Source organism: Vulpes lagopus, chromosome 12 (assembly GCF_018345385.1).
Source record: "Vulpes lagopus strain Blue_001 chromosome 12, ASM1834538v1, whole genome shotgun sequence".
In the NCBI taxonomy this organism is placed as follows: domain Eukaryota; kingdom Metazoa; phylum Chordata; class Mammalia; order Carnivora; family Canidae; genus Vulpes; species Vulpes lagopus.
The window spans coordinates 15,533,928-15,553,951 of NC_054835.1; the positions used below are offsets into that span (position 1 = coordinate 15,533,928).

The window sequence follows — 20,024 nt, forward strand, 5'->3', positions numbered from 1 at the left end:
CCTGCCTCTCTCTCTCTGTCTCTCATGAATAAGTAAATAAAATCTTAAAAAAAAAATAGGGACTTTCTGCAGAGTTTAGATATACCCAGACTATAAGTAAAGAACCAGCAAATCACTAAAGGGCTATTTAACTTTATATTAAACTTAACATAGCTCAAAACAGGAGGAGGAACAGGGCAACAAATGTTAAGGATAAAGCACTTTTATTGCAAAGTATACACTGAAACCATTGTAGGGGCAGCCTTCATGTAATATGTCATCTGCCATCCCTTGAGGGTTTTGTTCTCCTAGGGTATTGGAACATTAAAAACTGGAGCATTAAATGCCCCTGGGGTCCAGGATTTTGCCTATGAAGAGAAGGGCCCCTGTGTCTGTGTCTCTCAGCACAAAGATGAAAGGTCGGTTCAGGTGATAATCCAGAGGAAAGGTGAGGCGGGCAGGCTGGAGCCCCGGGCTGGGGGTGGTGCCTGCCCCATCCTCGTTCCACTCGAAGCCAGCTCGATGTTCCACTTGGGTAAGTTTAATAGGTTTGCCTGTGATCTTGCTGAAGTCTGGTGAATCAAACAAGGATTGCAGTTCTGCAGAAATTGAGAGAGACTGCCATTAAAAACCCTGCCTTACCCAACACCCTGTGGAAGAATAGAGTCCTGGTGCTTAAATCCTGATTCTCAAGAAGGCAGGCAAACTGGGAGTAGAACACCACTTGGCCCCTCTGTAAGGTATGTAGACCTCTGGGCTGGGTAGGGGTTAAGGGACTTGCCAAGAGCACACAGCAAGTGAGGTTAAGATTAGAGGCCAGCTCAACAGACCCATCTTGAGAGGTAGTGTTCTGTTGCAAGATACATGCTTATGGGGCTGAGGAATGTGCCTGATAAGAGAAGCAGTTCAGTCTTTCCCTCCAGCACTACTAGAATTAAGGAATCATCCGTGGCCTCCCCACAAGGCCAGAGAATCCTCCTCAAGTTCTGCTTAGCAAGGCAGAAAGCTCAAAGGCTCAACCCAATCCACCCCCCAAGAAAGCACTGTGGTCTTGTGGACATACTCATTTCCTGCAGGGACTTCGTGACTTCGCCTTCATAACTCAGCTTCAGCTTGGGGATGGTCAGGACTGCTTGAATTGTCTTCAGTTCTCGGTCTATGTCATGAATGAACTCAGAGGTGAGGCTCTCTTCTATCAGGGTCAAGTTCTGGGTTACTTTCAGAGGCAGGAAAAAGATGATACTCATGCTGCTGGTCAAGGGCAGCTGGGCAATCTGAAACAGCAGGGAGGGAGCATGTGAGTTAGACACACACTCCAAGCTACCTTCTCCCCTCCTACAGTGAGTCCCTGGCCATGCTTTCCTCAACCTCTATTTAACAACCATCCCTCTTGGCCATTGCCTTCTAGCAGCAAGAGATCTACTGAGGTTTCTTCAAAAAAGTAGGTTTTTGTCTTTTCTTACCTCAGCCTAATGCCAACTGAAGTTAAGTGCTGAAAGAATTTTCTCTTGTAGTTCTGAGGAGCTAGAATTGAATTTCAGGTCAGTATTTTCTCCCAAAGATTGTCTGCCAATATTTACTAATCATCCATTCTGTACAGAGCCTTGAACTACAAGTGGGAGTGTTGAATGGAGCAACATAGAAGCAGTAATAAAGGGCAGCCCCGGTGGCGCAGCGGTTTAGCGCCGCCTGCAGCCCAGGGCGTGATTCTGGAGACCCTGGATCAAGTCCCACATCAGGCTCTCTGTATGATGCCTGCTTCTCCCTCTGCCTGTGTCTCTGCCTCTCTCTCTCTCTCTCTCTCTCTCTCATGAATAAATAAATAAAATCTTAAATAAATAAATAAAATATTTTATTAAAAAAAAAACAGTAATAAAGGGGCACCTGGGGGGCTCAGCAGTTGAACGTCTGCCTTTGGCTCAGAGCGTGATCCTGGGATCCGGGATTCAGTCCCATATTAGGCTGCCTGCAGAAAGCCTGCTTCTTCTCTGCTTGTATCTCTGCCTCTCTCTCTCTCTCTCATGAATAAATCAATATTTTTTTTTAAGTAATAAAATGGATCTTCTGAGCAGAGGTTCTTAACCTAAGGTCCATGGAACAAACTGCATCAGGAGTCCTAACAGCCCCTGAAACCATATGCAGAAATGTGTGTGCATATATAGCATTTTCCTCTCAAGTGTTTTAGGCATTTCATCAGATTCTCAAGGAAAAAGGCTTAAAAACTACTGACTTCAAATTAAAAGTGTCAGGTATATGTGAAAAACTTAGAATGCCAGCAATTTGGAGTATGTGGCAGTTTTTTAAGTTTGGTTTTGAATTCTAGAAATAAAAAATCCCCCCCGCCCCCCGCCAAAGAAATAAAAAAAAGGAGAGACAGAGGAAGAAGGGGAAAAAAGACAAGAAAATACCAATACGTGAGTTGCCCAGTCTTGGCCCATTTCACGTTATCTGTTAATCCTTACAATAAACCTTAAGAGGATAAGTTTCAATACCTATCTTTCTTCATTCTAAGAAAAAAGGTTCAGAGAAGCTATTGGCTTGCTGAAGCCACATAGCAGGTAGAATTTAGACAGCTGTCCCATCCCAAAGGGCATCCTATTTCCACTCTGCTATTCTTCCTGTCTCTGTCCCCCCACCACCACCACTCACCCGGCCCCTACAGACCTTACAGCTGAGATCAGAGTCCAAGCCATAGCGTAAGATGGCCTTAGGGTCTGACATCATGGGGACTTTCACAGTCCTCTCCTCATCCAAGTGGAAATCCTGGAGGGAAGTCTTTCTGGAGTCAAACTTTGTTACCCACTGCCCTGGAATGAAACAAATGGAGTGCCCTGAGCCCCAGGAGACCAGACAGGCATTGGGACCATGCCAGGAGACCAAAGCCTATTGTTGAAAGCTGCCTAGCTAAAGGAATCTTAGAGACCCCAACACATCCGGGAATAGCTCTATCTCAGAATGTGCGGGCTGAACCACAAAATGTCTAAGGCCTGAATACCTTCCATATATAGACTCGAGAGGAGATACTCAGGAGGAATTATTGATTTGAACATCTGAATCATAGAAGTCCTGATAGCCTGGGAGGGAAGTCAACTGGTGTCTCCTGAAGTGAGCTGTCTGGGGGACAGCATCAAAGGAGGTCAGAGCTGCAAGGGACCCAAATATCACCCCTCTCACATCTGGAAAAGGACTGAAGTTAAGAGAGGTGGAGGTATTGGTCGGTGTTCACACAGTGAGGTGATACCCAACCTCCCTTCGCTTAATGTGAGTTTTGATACACTGGCCTGGGTAATGGCTTCTCTCACTTTCTGGAGATCAGTGCTTCAGATAGGAGTTTTCTTAGGGTCAGGGGTCCACTGTTACTGCTTGATAGACTGTTATAAAGCATTTTAAGGAGAGGTTGCCCCAAATCCCACCCAGGCCTTAATCTGAATGGGGCCAGGCCCACATAGCCTGTGGAGTAGTCTTGGGCACATCACCACAGCAGAATGCTGTTAGACAACTAACAATGGTTTGTTGAATACTTGTTGTCCCCCTGAGCACCGCACTCGTATTGGTGTGAGGACAGGAGACAACAGAAACAGCCTCTGGAGTAAGTGTGTCATCCGTGTTAGAGGTGGGGGAACAGGCCTGGGAAAGGCTGTGAAGCCTGTGCAGGGTTCTATAGCCAGGAAAGGCCCAGCTGGGCTTTGACCCTCATCTGACTCCAGCCAGACTCTCACAGTGCCCACCCCAAACAGGCCCACGAGGGGAAGCCATTTCTTCTCTCTGCTAGTCTTTGTTCAGGGCCTCTTATACTCTGTAGACACACACAGCCTGTTCGCCTGGGATTTGATGACAAGTGCAGAGCCCTTGAGCAAGCGCATTTCCCAGCTCGTCCTCTGGCTTCGCTTCTGAGTTACTGCTGAGTTGTGTCTTTGCCAGCCCCCTTCCCCATCCTCTCTGACACCTACCATCCACCCTGAACCAAAAGAGAAGTGAAACCCTCACCCTTGAAGTAAGCCACACCAAGAAGGAGAATGCTGATTCCACTGGGTATTTCCCGTGTGGATCTAGCAATTTTCCCTTTCATCTGGGCCTGCACCCAGTTGTTAACCTCCTGAAGGTCCAAGCGAGGGTTGCCGGTCAGGATTCTGGGCCTGGTGCTATAGGACTTCTCCAGTGGTGCAACAAAGCTGGATTTTATCCGCAGCTCTGGGGAGAGGTGGAACAGAGGTTAGCGTGCTCTGGGAGTGAAAGCGAAGCAGCATCCGCCCTTTGAGAGCATGCCAGGCTTAGGTTTTGGTTTGCCACTTAGCAGGCCCTGACTTCCTGCCTAGTGACTTCCCATGACTTGCCAAGACGTCATGCCAGCCTTCCCGGGCGCTGGACAGGAAACAATGTACTTCACTCATGGCCATTTATCTTCAGGTTACCACCCTACCTCGCCCCTCTCCCTGTCTCCCTCAGTCTACTTCCTCTTTCTGATCCTCTCGGAGCCCATGGGGCCCCTTCCTGCCACCAGGGCCAGGCCCAGCCTGAGCAAAAAAAGACCCCCCCACTGTTGGGGCGCCTGGGTGGCTCAGTGGTTGAGTGTCTGCTTTTGGCTCAGATTGTGATCCTGGGGTCCTAAGATCAAGTCCCGCATTGGGCTCCCCACGGGGATCATGCTTCTGCCTATGTCTCTGCCTTTCTGTGTGTCTCATGAATAAATAAATAAAAATATAAAAGAAAGAAAGAAAAAAGAGGGACCCCTGGATGGCTCAGCGGGTTGAGCGTCTGCCTTCGGCTCGGGCCCTGATCCCGGGATCCTGGATCAAGTCCTGCATCGGGTTCCTTGTGGGGAGCCTGCTTCTGTCTCTGCCTCTCTCTATGTGTGTGTGTCTCATGAATAAATAAAATCTTAAAAAAAGAAAGAAAGAAAAAGAAAGAAAGAAAGAAAGAAAGAAAGAAAGAAAGAAAGAAAGAAAGAAAGAAAGAAAGAAAAGAAAAAAGAATCCGCCTGTGGAGCATGAAGCGTCCCAGGCCGGGTGACTCACTCCTCTCAAAGACAATCCGGGAAGCACTCTTGAAGTTCTTCTCTGGGGCAGTGACAGAGGCAAGGAGCTCCTTATAGGTGCTGTGGATGTCCGGGTTGCTGATCAGGTCGTAGTAGAGAGCCCGGTGAATGGTGGATTCTGTCCGCTGTTCCGCTCCTGCCAGACAGACAAGGATGGGAGCCTCAGTAACGCCACCAGGGCCCAGGTCGGGGCGGCTCCGGGACAGGACAGGGTTGCCCTGCCCTCAGTCTTTCACTGTTCATCCTGGAGACATGCTAGGTGGGCAAGAAATTTGAAGGCAATGGAAGAAAAACAGATTCCTCAAGCAGGCTAAGGGCATTGGGCCTAGGGAGACCGACAAGGGCAGGCGTGAAGGGTACAAGCCCTGCACTTCTGCCGTCACGGCTTTTACCAGAATGTTTTCCAGTTACCTGTTTATTAGTCCCCTCCCACCCCCCGTGACCTCAGCTGGGACCTGAGCGAGGGAGAGGCCAGGCCTGCTAGGCCAGAACTAGCCGAATGGCTGGCACCCAGAAGCCCGTGTAAGGAGTGAACATTGAAGTCATCCCGTCAATAAGTGGTCCTGAGGCCATGGTCCAAGTCAGCAGGTGCTCAGTGCCCCCCGTGGAGTGAGATGGGTTGTAGGTTCATGCAGGGGACCCTGGGGGGGACGTTCTCTCAGCACCTCTTTGCCTCTCCATAAGGGGAAGGGCCTCTAGGGCTCAGAAGCGTGTTGGTGCAGAGGCCACGGGCCGCTCCAGGACCCCGGGGGCCCTCTGCTCAGAGGACTCACCCAGCGAGAGCGCAGAGAGTGCGGTGGCCACGCTGAGTGGTGACAGCAGCACATTGGCAGCAGGGCTGAAGCTGGACCTTACGCGGTACAGGTCATAGCCGAAGTTGGAGATGGCTGCTGCCAGCTTATTCACGGGGACCCTGAAGAAGGGGTCCTCCTCCTCCACGGGCACCCCTGTCGCGTCGGGAGCTGGAGAGTCCTGGATTGGAGTACACGAGCTGTCAGAGTTGAGCCATGCGTGACTGGTCTCGTTGCTTTGAGTGGGATCGTCAGTCTGGCCCCTTAGAGACATCCTGCCCGAACACCCTATGTGTAGCCTTATGTTGGAAGGAGAGTGGGCTTCCTGATTACGCAGGAGTTCTCGACTGGGGACAGGCAGCCCCAAATGGAAATGAGCTAACCGGGGTCAAACACTAATGACCTGTGAGCCTCAGGCTTGTAACATTCTTAGAAAAGAGCCCCTTCCAAGGAACCCAGCTCTCAGACCAGAGCAAGCTGCCTGTCTGTTCCCCTTCCTTACCGCTCCCAGGTCTCCACCTGACCTGGCTGTGATCCCCTCACCACCACACTGTCTTCTGTGGCCCTGATCACATATCATCTCCACCCCAACTTTTCCCCAATCACTGCAATCTGAAGGCCTTTTTGGTTTTCTGAGGCTTTTACAGGGTCAACTACCACATACATGTTAATCAGCTACCATGTACCGGGCTCTGCGCTAGTTCTTTTCATTTGAGTTACTTCATTTCATGCTTGTTGACGTATCTGATACCTCAGAAGCCTGAGTTCTTTGAAGGCAAGAAATGAGTCTTATATTTCCACCCATCCCCAGCCCCTACAGAGCAGGTATTCAATAGGTAAAAAGTAAGTGACTAGCCACAATGGCCTTCCAAGGGTAGTTTTGGTTTTTCTTTAAAGATTTATTTATAAAAAAAAAAAAAAAAAGATTTATTTATATTGGGCGCCTGGGTGGCTCAGTAGGTTACGTGTCTGCCTTCAGCTCAAGTCATAATCTCAGGGGTCCTGGGATGGAGCCCCAAATCGTGTTCCCTGCTCATTAGGGGCCCTGCTTCTCCTTCTCCCTCTGCCCCTCTCCTTTCCCTTCAATGCGTGCAAAAAATCAATAAAATCTTGATTTGAGAAAGAGAGAAGGATGGGATCCCTGGGTGGCGCAGCGATTTAGCGCCTGCCTTTGGCCCAGGGCGCGATCCTGGAGACCCGCGATCGAATTCCACGTCGGGCTCCCGGTGCATGGAACCTGCTTCTCCCTATGTCTCTGCCTCTGTCTCTCTCTCACTGTGTGCCTATCATAAATAAATAAAATAAAATAAAAAAAGAGAGAAAGAGAGAAGGAGTATACGTGTTCATTTAAGCAGGGGAAGAGGCAGATGGAAAAAATTTTCCAAGCAGACTCCCTGCTGAGCAGGGAGCCCTGACATGAAGCTTGATCCTAGGACCCCGAGATCATGACCTCACCTGAAGTCAGATGCTTAAGCAAGTGAGCCACCTGGATACCCCAGGATAGGTATTTTTAATCCCATTTTATAGGTAAGAAAGAGACTCAGGTAAAAGAGACTTGTCTAAGGTAACAAAGCTAAGTGAGAGGTAGAGCCAGAATTCAAACTCAGAACTCACAACAAAGCCCAGGGCTCCAGCCAGCATGCCCAGACTGCCCTGGCCCCTCACTGTCACTTAGCATAAGCTTCTCAGCATCTGCCTCTGCAGTCTGATGATGCTTCCTCTGGGTAGGAAAGAAGGAACAAGTATCCAGGACCACGCCCACTGAGACCCACAAGTAACAGAAGGTAATGAGAAAAGGTCCTCACTGAAGGGACCTCCCGGGCTTGTTACACTCTTCCTTCAATTTTCACCTTTTAGGGTCTTATTTTTGTCTCCACCATGTTCTCTGAAAGGAAAAGCAAGATGCTTTCTGTTTGTTTTGCTGAAGGAGAAGTCAAGGCCCTATCTGTGCAGCAAGGCCAAACCTGGGCGCCTGCCCCATCCTCATGCTGCCTGCTGAGAGACTGCCGGCACCCCAGTTCACCCCACCCCTGACCTCCCTGACCTCCTGGGGGCCGCCCGCATCGTTCTGGCAGCTGCTGTGCCCCAGGAGGGCTCCGGTCCAGAGGAGTAGCACGAGGGCCTGCATCCTGGGACCTGCAAGAAAGCAAGAGGCGGCGAGCTGTCTCCCTTGCCACTGCCCCGCTCTGCCGGCCCCCCTGGCTGGGGAGCAGATTGACAGGTCTGGGCACCTCGCCTCTGACCTCCCCAGGCTGGAAGTGGACCCTCAATTTGACAGTCCCTCCCTCTCAGCACATTGCAGCCCCTCCACCTGCCTCGTGGCCTACGGGCCCAGGGTGAACTTGTGCTTTCATCCCGCTGTGTGTGTCAGGGACCTTTGGACCTAAAGCTCCAGGGCTGCGGAGATCCAGCAGTGGACTCCTCTGTGCGGATGTGTGCACAGCAAGGCTTTTCCCTAGAGGCACCTGACTAGCTCATTACATAGGATTTGTAATGGGACAAATGGGACAGAACCTAGTTCCCATACATAGAATCACAGAATACAGAGAATGGAGACAGCTGGTCCAGCTCCTTGCTATCCCCAGGAGGTTCTCAGACTCTCTTCTTGAATTGCTCTGGCCTAGAACCTGTGGCCTCATAAAGGACCCATTCCCTTCTCAGATAGTTCTCTATGGATAGTTCTTCTATCCTGGGAAGGAGACTGGGTCTAGGGTGAGACAGCCGGGTTTTAAATCTCAATTCTGTGTCTTAATAGCTCTCTAAGTCATAATGTCTTCTCCTGTGAAATTGAAACCAAATAGTTCTTACCTATTGTAATACGGATTACAACTGAACAGTACAGAGGCAGGTGAACTCTCCAGAAATCCCAGGTCCTCTTCCCCCGACCAGCTCAAAAATAGCTCTTACGATGGCACCTGGGTGGCTCAGTGGTTGAGCATCTGCCTTCGGCTTAGGGCGGGATCCCGGGATCCTGGGATTGAGTCCTACATCAGGCTCCCCACGGGGAACCTGCTTCTCCCTCTGCCTGTGTCTCTGCCTCTCTATCTCTCATGAATAAATAAAATCTTTAAAAAAAAAAAAAAAAGCTCTTACACCCTCAGAGCTTTCTATGCTTCAGGTTAAACAACCCCAGATCCCTTCACCTCCCCAGCAGTGGCCTCCTCTGACCAGCTCTCTGGCCCCTGGACCACAAGGGAGAAAGGAAATCTGGGTCCAGAGCTCTAGGTATGCTACCTTCCCTCAGCCTCCTGGCACTTGCTGCATCCATGAACTCACCCCCTGGAGTGGGAGGGGATGAAGGCAGCTAGAGGGGTTTCACAGGTAGGATCTTCCAAGAGGTCTTCTGTTTAAAAAGTGGGACAAAGTCTCAGCAACTAGGACCTCTGGTTGGCCCATGTCCTCCCTCCATCCATACTGCTCTGTCAACAATTGATAATCCGCCTCCCCTACCCCTCACCTCCCCTACACCTACACACACACACTCCCAGGCCGAGGGTCTCCAGCATTTTCATTGTCATCCTTTTATATACCTGCAAAAAACCTTCCCCACACTCAGCACACATACTTTCCTGACTTCTCAGAACAAATAGGAAAGTTGGGAGTGCGGTGTGTGATTTTTGGCCGAAGTCCTTAGAATCAAGACAGATAATCCACTGGACAACACTGTAGAGATGAAAGGCAACAAAAGAAGAGACCGCCTCCAGAGCTTGCTCAGCTTATGGCTAGACAGCCAGGGGTAACTAGCCCAGCTTTCTTCCCAAACCTGGATCTGGAGCTTGTGTCCTAGAATGAGCCCCCCAGACTCCTCGTTCTCAGCCAGCTGCTCTCCTGCACAGTTGCCCTGGGTGCTCAGGGAGAAATCTTCCATTAAGGCAGCAGGAAGAGCTGTCTGCAGTACCAGATAGAGACCTTTAACACCACAGAGGCCGCCAGCTGCTCTCCCCACCCGCCAGCCCCACCCCAGAGCTGGCAGGAATCTTCTTGCCTGAGCCTCAGCAGACTGGTTTATCAGAGACCCAAAATTCCGTGAGATTTATAGGCGGCAAGGCTACAGGAAAAGCCGTTAGCTCTAGTGCCTCTGGCCGGGGTAGGGACCCGAGATAGGAGGGACACAGGGGTCAGCCTGGCAGAGTGTTTAAGGGAACTAAGGGCACAGTTCAAATGCCCTTGAAGGGGATCCCTGGGTGGCGCAGCGGTTTGGCGCCTGCCTTTGGCCCGGGGCGCGATCCTGGAGACCCGGGATCGAATCCCACGTCGGGCTCCCGGTGCATGGAGCCTGCTTCTTCCTCTGCCTGTGTCTCTGCCTCTCTCTCTCTCTCTCTGTGACTATCATAAATAAAAATAAATCTTTAAAAAAAAAAAACAAATGCCCTTGAAGGTCAAACCTTCTCTGTAGGAATCCCATCCCTATAGTCAGCCCCAGCCCCAGATTGTAGGATCACTGTCCCCATGTGGGTGCACTGAGGACTGAATATAAGGTGAGGGACCCTGGCAGTGGAAGGCACATGGGGCCACAGCTAGCCCAGAGCCAGTTGCTGGGACCTGTAGTACTAATTGCACCTCTGAGTCTTCCACCTCAAACCCTGGGGATGAGGGAAGTGGAGAGATTATGGAGGGCCCCGTAAAAGGTCACTGAGAGGGCAGAGAGTAAGAGTCTGCATGGGGTTGGAGGTCCCTCTGAGCCCACTCAACGCCCTGAGGTGATTGTTCTGTGGCCTGAGGGCAGGCAGCCGACGCCTGGCCAGGGGCACGGGGACAATGATACCATCCTGGCCAAAGGGCAGTATCCAAGCCAGACTCCTGTCCTACCAGGAAGGGGAGGATATGGGGAGGAGGTAGATATTCTCCCTGTTGGGCCAAGGTCGGACCTTCCTTTCTGCCACATTTACCCAAATCAAGAAACACAAGGAACTGGGATTTTGTGACCTTGCCTTCCAGCTGAGAGGATACATTTGAGCCAGTACATGTGTTTCAGATTAAATCCAGTTGTGAGACAAACACCATCCCTCCTCCTCCTCCCAGCACCACACAGCCTAAAGCCACATGGCAGTGGACCTCCTGGGCAGTGCAGGGAAGGGCACCACCCTCTCCCCTGGCTTTGGGAGAAAGGTTCCGAGGGGTCCCCCCCAGGCCCACTCCACCCATGGTGACCCAAACAGTCTCCAGGCAGTGTTCCTTCTGAAGTCTTGGAACGTGAGTGAGTTGGACCAGGGCACCCATGAGTTTCACCTCCACCCCACCTCCCAGGAGATCCAGCCCTAGAAGAACTCCCGGGCCCCCTTCCCCTCCTACCCTGAGCTAGGGGCTGAACTTCTGGTGGACAGGCATGGGCCAGACAGTGACAAGGTTTCTGGAAAGCCTCTGCTGGCTGTGGCTTACCCCAGGGAGCGGAAAGGATGCGGGCAGCTGTTCTCTCCAGCAGGGGCCGCCGAGCCCCCAAGCCCCAAACACTGGCTGAACTAAATAGCAGTCATTGTTTGCAAGATGCCAAAGCCCCATTGGTCTCCCAGCTTTCACTAACAACTAATTTGGCCACCGAGAAGGGCTGAATGCTGGATGGAAGGACCCAGCTGTCCTTCCTCCCAGTCTTCTGCAGAGCTCAACACGCCAGGGGTTGGCTTGGGAATCAGCACCAGTTGATTTTGAAAAAGCAGCAAGGAGCTGAGCCCCAGCCAAGGCTGGACTACAGGACAGCCGCCTCCCGACTGCCCCATGGAAGCCCAGCTTTAGGACAGTCTCCTTGCCTCGGGGCTGGGGGGTCCTCCTCCCCCAGGTGCTGCTCAGACCTGGCCCAGCAGCTGCGCTCCCAGCTCCTTCCCACCACCGCCCTCCTCCATTGCTACCCACCCACTTCATTCAAAAGCCTTTCCAGCCTCTTCCCCTAGTGGTGCAGTGGGGTTTGGGGAAAACTGGGCCCTGGCCTTCTGAGCCCCAACTCCCTCTGCCCAGTCTCATCCTCTCACCCTGGTGCCCAAGTTGCAGGAGCTACTGTCTCCCCACCTCCTCTCCCTGCACCCCTCTCGTCCTCTCCCAGGAGTGCTCCCAGGAGAGCCTCTCCAGACACTCTCACCTGACTGGGAGCTGCTTTACCTGTGGGTGTGCTGCAGCTCTGCGCCAGCCTAGGTCTGCAGGCTGAGGGGCTCCAGCAAGCACCAGAGCTTTTGCTGCGCCTCCCAATCCAGAGGCCAGCAAGCTTCAGATTACAGCTACTCCTCTCTTAAAGCGGCCTGCACTCAATTCGGATCCTGTGATTGCATCATTGCCCGATGTTGACTTTAACCCACTGCCACTCTTCCACCCCACACCCCCAACACACACAAATTCACACACCCTGGCTCCTCCACCAGACCTTCCTTCAGGACCCGGGCCTTCCTCCTGCCTGTGGTCGCACCCCCACGGGGCACCCTGGCCAACTTGGGTGGGAGACAGGACTGAGGAAGAGTCTTCCAGAGGAGGCCTGGAAGGCAAGTCAGAGCAGAGCAAACCCCAGGCCTGTGCTGGGACTCTCAATTTTTCCTGGTCCTTTGCTCTGACACTAACCAGGATTTGGGTCGAGACAACTCTCCCAGTCCTCCGTTTGTTTCATTAGCTGAAAAATGGAGGGATGGAACTGGGATGTTGATTTGCTTGTTCAGCCCTGGAATTCTGTGATTTCTGAAAATCAGAAAGGCCAGTGGAAAAAATATCTGACCACAGGAAGAATTGAGCTATGCTATAACCATTAGTCCTGAGGGGAGGCCAAGTGTGTGCGTGGCACCGCCTAGGCAAAATAGAGGTCACCTAGACAGGACAATACTGAGGCTCTGCTCAGCTGGGATGCTTAGGATCATGCAGTGTGGTTGTGAATAGAAAATACTGACATGGGAGGGGAGTCTGGGCAGCTCAGATGGTTTAGCATCTGCCTTTGCCTCAGGTCATGATCTCTGGATCCTGGGATGGAGCCCCATGTCTGCTCAGTGGGGAGTCTGCTTCTCCCTCTCCGTCTGCCTCTCCCCCTCCTCATGCTTTCTCTCTCTCTCTCACTCTCTTTCTCTCTCTCTCAAATAAATAAAATCTTTAAAAGAAAAAAGTGTTGGGATACCTGAGTGGCTCAGTGGTTGAGCGTCTGTCTTCAGCTCAGGTCATGATTCCAGTGTCCTGGAATCGAGTCCTGCATCAGGCTCCCTGCATGGAGCCTGCTTCTCCCTCTGCCTGTGTCTCTGCCTCTCTCTGTGTGTCTCTCATGAATAAACAAATAAAATCATAGATAAACAAACAAATAAAATACTGACAGTGTATTAAACAGTGCAACAAAATGAACAAAATGCTTTCTAGACAGGTAGGAGTGCTGGCCAAAAGTCCAGTGGTCAGAGGAGAGCTCAGAGAAGGGATAGAGAGTGCTCTGGGATACTTAGTTGAATGAAGAGAAAATTCAAACATCATCTCATATGAGGCTCCAGGAAGCAGAGCTAGAGCCCCTGGGTAGAACTTTACAGTGGGCAAGGTTCAGCTTCGTGTAAGAAAAAAAAATGTATCAACAGTCAGAGTTCAATCCTTTCAACAAAAAATGGAGTAACTCTCTGCAAAGCACTAGGTTTGCAGAGGAGGAGGAAGATAAAGATGAATAAGACTCAGTGTCATGCAGAAATTTACTGACTAATCACAGGCTGGTATGAGAACAGAGCATTCCACTGTAATGTGACACATCCTATCATAGCAGTCTCTATAGCCACGCTGTCCAGCACAATAGCCACTAGCCATGTGGCCACAGAGCACTTGAAATGTGGCTAGTCTGAGTTGCTATAAGTGTAAAATACACACCAGACTTTGGATATTTGGTATGAAAAAATAATGTAAAATATCTCAATAATTTTTATGTTGGTTATATATATTGGGTTAAATAAAATACATTATTAAAATTAATATCACTTTTTAAAATTTTTTTTAATATCACTTTTTAAATGTGACTACTAGAAAACCTTAAATCATATATGTAGTCTGCATTGTATATCTATTGGACAACACTGTTTTGTAGGGTATTGTGGCAATGTGCTCGGAATATATGTACCTAAACTGAATCTCGAAGGGTGAATAAGAATGAGCTAAGTAAGCACAGAAAAGCAGGAAGAGAATAACTATCCATGTGGACAAGTGAAAATTGGATCCCTATCTTGCACCACACACAAAAAGTAGCTCTAGCTAGCGTAAGGTCCAGCTTCAATTTGTTTCTGCAGAACTTTTCTTAATAACTTTCTATTCAAATTATTTAATAGGCATTTTGTGGGACTCCTGGGTGGCTCAGTCAGTTAAGCATCTGCCTTCGGCTCAGGTCATGATCCCAGGGTCCTGGGATCGAGTCCCACTTCAGGCTCCCTGCTTCTCCCTCTGCCTCTACCCCTGCTCGTGGTCTCACTCTCTCTCTCAAATAAATAATAAATAAAATCGTTTTTTAAAAAAGGAAAAGAATAGGCATTTTGTTCACATGCTTTGAAACTCAAAAACAACAAGAGGTAAACAGTGAAAAGTTGAAAAACATTCCTCCTCACTGTGATCTGTAGTCACCTGAATCCACTTCTTGGAGACCTCTGCTGTAATCTCTTTCCTGTGTATCCTTTCAGAAATGTTTTTTTAAGATTTTTATTTATTTATTCATAGAGACAGAGACACAGGCAGAGGGAGAAGCAGGCACCATACAGAGAGCCAGACGCGGGACTCGATCCCGGGTCTCCAGGATCACGCCCTGGGCTGCAGGCGGCGCTAAACCGCTGCGCCACCGGGGCTGCCTTTTTTTTTTTTTTTTTTTTTTTTTTAAGATTTTTATTTATTCAGAAATATTTTTAATGCCTCAAAAAGCAAATACAAACATATATATACAACAGGAAAAACGGTAAATGTTTTAGAAAAAGTATAGACGATCCCTTTGTGATCTCTGGGTAAAGAGGATTATTGTTATTATTATTATTTTTTTTTTTACTACAGGCTCCTGGGTGGCTCAATCGGTTGAGCTTCCAACCCTTGATCTCAGCTCAGATCTTGATCTCAGGTCATGAGTTCAAGCCCCACACTGGACTCCACACTAAGGGTGGAGCCTACTTAAAAAGGGGGATTTTTTTTTTTAGACAAGACATCAAAAGAAGCACAAATTATAAAAGATTGATAAATTTGACAGTAAAGTTAAAATTTTATTTCCAGGGGGGCCTGGGGTGATTTAGTTGGGTAAGCATCTGCCTTCGGCTCAGGTCATGATCCTGGGGTCCTGGGATCAAGTCTCACATCAGGCTCTCAGCTTAGTGGGGAGTCTGCTTCTCCCTCTGCCTCTGCCTGCTGCTCCCCCTGGTTGTGCTGTCAAATAAATAAATAAATATATACATACATACATACAATCTTTAAAACAAAACAACAACCGAAAAAAACCCCACTTATTTTCAGGGAAAGATACCATAAAACAAAATGAAAACAAAAGTTTCACACTGAGATAAAATATTTGTTACACAGAGGTAACTGACAAAAAAGATTATGAATGGTAATATAGAAAACACTATAAATTAGTACAAAAAATAAAAACTCAACAGAAACATAGACCCAGGTAATTCACAGGAGAAGAATCCTAAGTGGCCAATAAGCTTCTGAAGAAGATGCTTTATCCTCACCAGGGGAGGGGAATACAAATTAAAATCATAATTCGGGGGCTCAGCCAGTTAAGCAGATGCCTTCCACTCACTTCGTGATCCCGGGATCCTGGGATCCAGCCCGGTGTCAGGCTCCCTGCTGGGTGGGGAGCCTTCTTCTCCCTCTCCTCTCTCTTCCCTCTCCTCCCTCTTCTTCTGTTCACCCTCAGCCCCCCATCTCATGCTCTCTCTCAAATAAATAAAATCTTTAAAAAGTAAAATAAAAAATAAAACCACAATATGATGAGCGTATTTCTCAATCATCAGATGGGCAAAATCTAAACATCTGACAAAGACCAAGTGTTGGTGAGGATGTGGACAACCAGGAACTCTTCTGCCCTGCTGGTGAGAATGTGGGAATGTAAACTGATAGAACCACTTTGAAGAAGAATCTGGCATCATATGGCAAAGCTGAGCTTAACAATATGTGGCAGCCCTGGCAGGTTAAAGATGGGTAAACCCAAACCCACAACTCAGCAATTCTACTCCTAGGCATGTGTGCTGGAAAAATTCCATATATGTGCACAAAGTATGCTTGTACAAGAACATTATCGCAGCACTATTTGCAGTGGAACAACAACAAAGAAAAAAGTAGAAGCTCCTCGCATGTCCGTCAACAGCAAACTGGATAGAGGTGGAAAAGTCTTACAGCCCTGAGAAATAATGACGGGAAGACACTTATATCAACAATCTGCTGAGCAATGGCATTATGCAATTGATTATACCTTTTTGTTTGCTCCAATTACTTCATGAGCTTAGGAAGAAAGATTCATCTCAGGGCACCTGGGTAGCCCAGTCCATTAAGTGTCTGTCTTTGGCCCAGGTCACGATCCCAGGGTCCCAAGATCGAGTCCCAGGTGGTGTTCCCTGTTCAGTGGGGAGTCTGCTTTTCCCTCCTCCTGATTTTGTGCTCTCTCTCTCTCTCTCCCTCTCAAATAAATAAATAAAATCTTTAACAAGAAAAAGAAAGAAAGAAAGAAAGAAAGAAAGAAAGAAAGAAAGAAAGAAAGAAAGAAAGAAAGAAAGAAAGAGAAAGGAAGAAAGAAAGAAAGAAAAAGGGCAGCCCTTGTGGCACAGCGGTTTAGCGCCGCCTGCAGCCCGGGGTGTGATCCTGGAGACCTGGGATCGAGTCCCATGTTAGGCTCCCTGCATGGAGCCTGCTTCTCCCTCTGCCTGTGTCTCTGCCTTTTTCTGTGTGTCTTTCTGTGTGTCTCTCATGAAGAAATAAATAAAATCTTAAAAAAAAAAAAAACATTAAAAAGAAAGAAAAGAAAAAAAGAAGGAAGAAAGAAAGGCTCATGTCTCCTCCGATTGTCATGAAAGGTATCCTGCTCCTGCCAAAGGAGAAGGCCTCCACTGTGTTCTCCATGGCTTTGCCCTGTGGTAGCCCTTCTCCTGCATAATGTATGTATCCCTCTCTGAGGGTCATCCCACAGCCTTCGAACATCCTGTGTCACTCTCCTCTTTAGTGACACTTCCTCTAGGCCACATCCCCTAAAGCTACTGCCCATTTCTCCGTTCTCCCTCACAGCCATGAGGGAAAGAGCTATTTATTCTTGTGTCTGTCCTGTCTTGGCTCCATTCCGTCCTCAGCTTCAGTCTGTGCCCATCTCTCCTTTGAAACAGCTGTTGCCAAGTTTGTGGGTGACCTTCATGTTGACCACCGAAAGGACATCTCTTCCCTCAGCAGCAGGCGGTGGAGCAAACTGTTCCTCCTTCTTGAAACTCTGCCTCTCCATTCCCGCCCCCAGAACCTCACATGCTGTGTCTTTTCTGTCTCCTTTGCTCACTTGATCCCAGGGCTCCTTTTTCTCTCCATCTCCATCTCCTCCTAGGTTACTTCCACCAGTTCCATGACTTTAAATGCATCTGTGTGTTCCCAAATACACACTTCCAGTCCTTTTTTTTTTTTTTTAAGATTTTATTTATTTATTCATGAAAGACACAGAGAGAGAGAGGCAGAGGGAGAAACAGGCTCTATACAGGAAGCCCGATATGAGACTCGATCTTGGGACTCCGGAACTCTAGGACTCCGGGACCACACCCTGAGGCAAAGGCAGACGCTCAACTGCTGAGCTACCCAGGCATCCCACACTCTTCCAGTCCTGATCAAGATATCCAATAGCCTATCTGACAAATCCATATGGGTGCCCGGTAGGTAGGATGAACATATAATGTTATCATCTAAACATTCCTCAGAACAAAAGTAGAACCAGAGACATAACTTGAAGTGTCCTAGGTAGGCTATGTTCATCTACATTAGTGTGGTATTTCTTTCTTTCTTTCTTTTATTTATTTTTATTTTTTTATTTTTTTATTTTTATTTATTTATTTTTTTTAGTGTGGTATTTCAATCATGACATGTTCAAAATAGAAATCTCCAGTTGTGGGGCGCCTGGGTGGCTCAGTGGTTGTCTGTCTTTGGCTCAGGTCATGATCCTAGGGTCCTGGGATCAAGTCCTGCATCAGGCTTCCTGTAGGGAGCCTGCTTCTCCCTCTGCCTGTGTCTCTGCCTTTCTCTGTGTCTCTCCTGCAAAAAGTCTTTAAAAGAAAGAAAGAAATCTCCAGGGAATCCCTGGGTGGCTCAGCGGTTTAGTGCCTGCCTTTGGCACAGGGTGTGATCCTGGAGTCCCGGGATCAGGTCCCACATCGGACTACCTGCATGGAGCCTGCTTCTCCCACTGCCTGTGTCTCTGCCTTTCTCTCTGTCTGTGTCTCTCCTGAATAAATAAATAAAATCTTAAAAAAAAAAAAGAAATCTCCAGTCCCAAAATCTGTCCCTCACTCTGATTCCATCTCAGTAAAACCCATTTTCTCAGGGTGCCTGGGCAGCTCAGTCTGTTGAGCCTCCGCCCTCGGCTCCAATCATGGTCTCAGGGCCCTGGGATCGAGCACTCCGGGCTCAAGCACCATTAGACTCTCCACTCAGTGGCAAGTCTGCTTCTCCCTCTCCTTCTGTGATCTCTCTCGCTCTTGCTCTCTCTCAAATAAAATTTTTTCAAAAAATTGTTTTTCAAAAGAAAAATCCAGGAATCTGAACCATGAACCCCACCATCCTTGAGCCTTTCCTTTCCCTCACATCTTGTACAAACTAGGCACAAATTCCATAGCACTGCTTGCAAAATATTTCTTCATTCTGACCACTTTCCTTGATTCTACAGCCAACACCATCTATGTCTGTTTCCTGCTAACCTATGCTTGTCTCTCTACATTCTGTTCTCCACACACAGCCAAGTGAGCCTTCTAGAGTTGACATCAGACCATGGCACCCCTCAATTATTATTTTTTAAAGATTTTATTTATTTATTCATGAGAGACACACACAGAGAGAGAGAGAGAGAGAGAGAGAGAGAGAGAGAGAGAGGCAGAGACACAGGCAGAGGGAGAAGTAGGCGCCATGCAGGGAGCCTGACATGGGACTTTGTCCTGGGACTCTAGGATCACACCCTGGGCTGAAGGCAGCGCTAAACTGCTGAGCCACCTGGGCTGCCTGGCACCCCTCAATTAAAAGCTTTCCACGGTGAATGGATTATTGCCATCCACAACCCAGATGAATGTCACAAATGTGAGGTTAAACAAAAGAAGCCAGACCCAAGAGAGCAGGCTATATGATTCCTTTACATGACGTTCAAAACCAGAAAAAATTAATCTGTTATTAGAAGTCAGGAGGTGAGTACTAACTGTGTGTTTCCTGATGTGGGTGCTGGTTGCACAGGGGTATTTGGTTCATGAGAAATTTCATTAAGCTCAGGTACAGTTATTTGCGGGGGGGCGGAGGGGAAGCTCAGGTACAGTTATGACTTCTGTACTTGGCACACTATATTTCATTAGACAGTGTTAACTTTTTATTGTCTAGACTGTTCTACCTCCAGATTTAGGCTCTGGGGGGTAGGGATCTTGTCTGCTTGCCCACTGCCCATCCCCAGAGCCTGAAGCACTGCTGGACACACAGGCTCTGATGAGGACTTGCAGGGGGATGCAGGTGCCATAGCCAGATCAGCAGCAGGGAGACCTAGGAGGTCACCTAGGGAGAGCCTAAGGAGTGACGACTTGATCCATGGCAACCCCTGGAATGGAGAGGAGAGAGCTGAGAAAGATTTAGAAGGTGAAATTAAGTTGGTGGCTTCCTAATTTAACTATCCAATTACTTCTTACTCCTAAGATAAAAACAACAGTCTTTACAGTGGCCCTAAAGCACTAGTACATGTTCCCCTCTGACTCACTCCTACCCCTCCCCTCTAGCTCCACGGACCCCCTGCTCATCCTGAACCTTCTGAGCATGCTTCCACCCAGGAACTCTGCCCTGGCTATTTATATCATGCCTGCCTTCACCTGCCTCAAGTCTCTGCTCCCGTACCACCTTCTCAGGGAGGCCTTCCCTGCTCTATTTCTCACCACAGCTCTAACCAACCACCCTCTGCCTCATCATCGATTTCACCTGTCTCCCCACATTGCTGGTTTGTAGGAAGCCAGAGTCCATCCTGGGCACTTGCTCTTGACCACTGCACTTCAGGGCTTCAGGTGGCCACGGCCACAGGGACACCCTGTACCCACAGATAAGGGCCCACGCAC

At 48.8% G+C, this 20,024-nt stretch overlaps 1 protein-coding gene across 3 annotated transcripts; it reads right to left on the reverse strand.

Moving 5' to 3' along the window:
* Positions 1-186: 186 nt before the first annotated feature.
* SERPINF1 (serpin family F member 1) lies at positions 187-12,047 on the reverse strand. Of its 3 annotated transcripts, none has more exons than XM_041726767.1 (8): positions 11,896-12,047; positions 7,850-7,941; positions 5,788-5,986; positions 4,995-5,150; positions 3,967-4,170; positions 2,644-2,786; positions 1,043-1,253; positions 187-578 (listed from the first exon to the last, which is right to left on the reverse strand). In XM_041726767.1, the coding sequence occupies exons 2-8, from the start codon at positions 7,931-7,933 to the stop codon at positions 319-321; spliced, it is 1,257 nt and encodes a 418-aa protein (XP_041582701.1). In that variant the 5' UTR covers positions 7,934-7,941; positions 11,896-12,047; the 3' UTR covers positions 187-318. The 3 variants fall into 3 exon arrangements, with proteins under 3 accessions (XP_041582701.1, XP_041582702.1, XP_041582703.1); XM_041726768.1 differs by having other exon boundaries at positions 11,876-12,001; XM_041726769.1 differs by lacking the exon at positions 11,896-12,047 and adding an exon at positions 8,614-8,726.
* Positions 12,048-20,024: the final 7,977 nt, after the last annotated feature.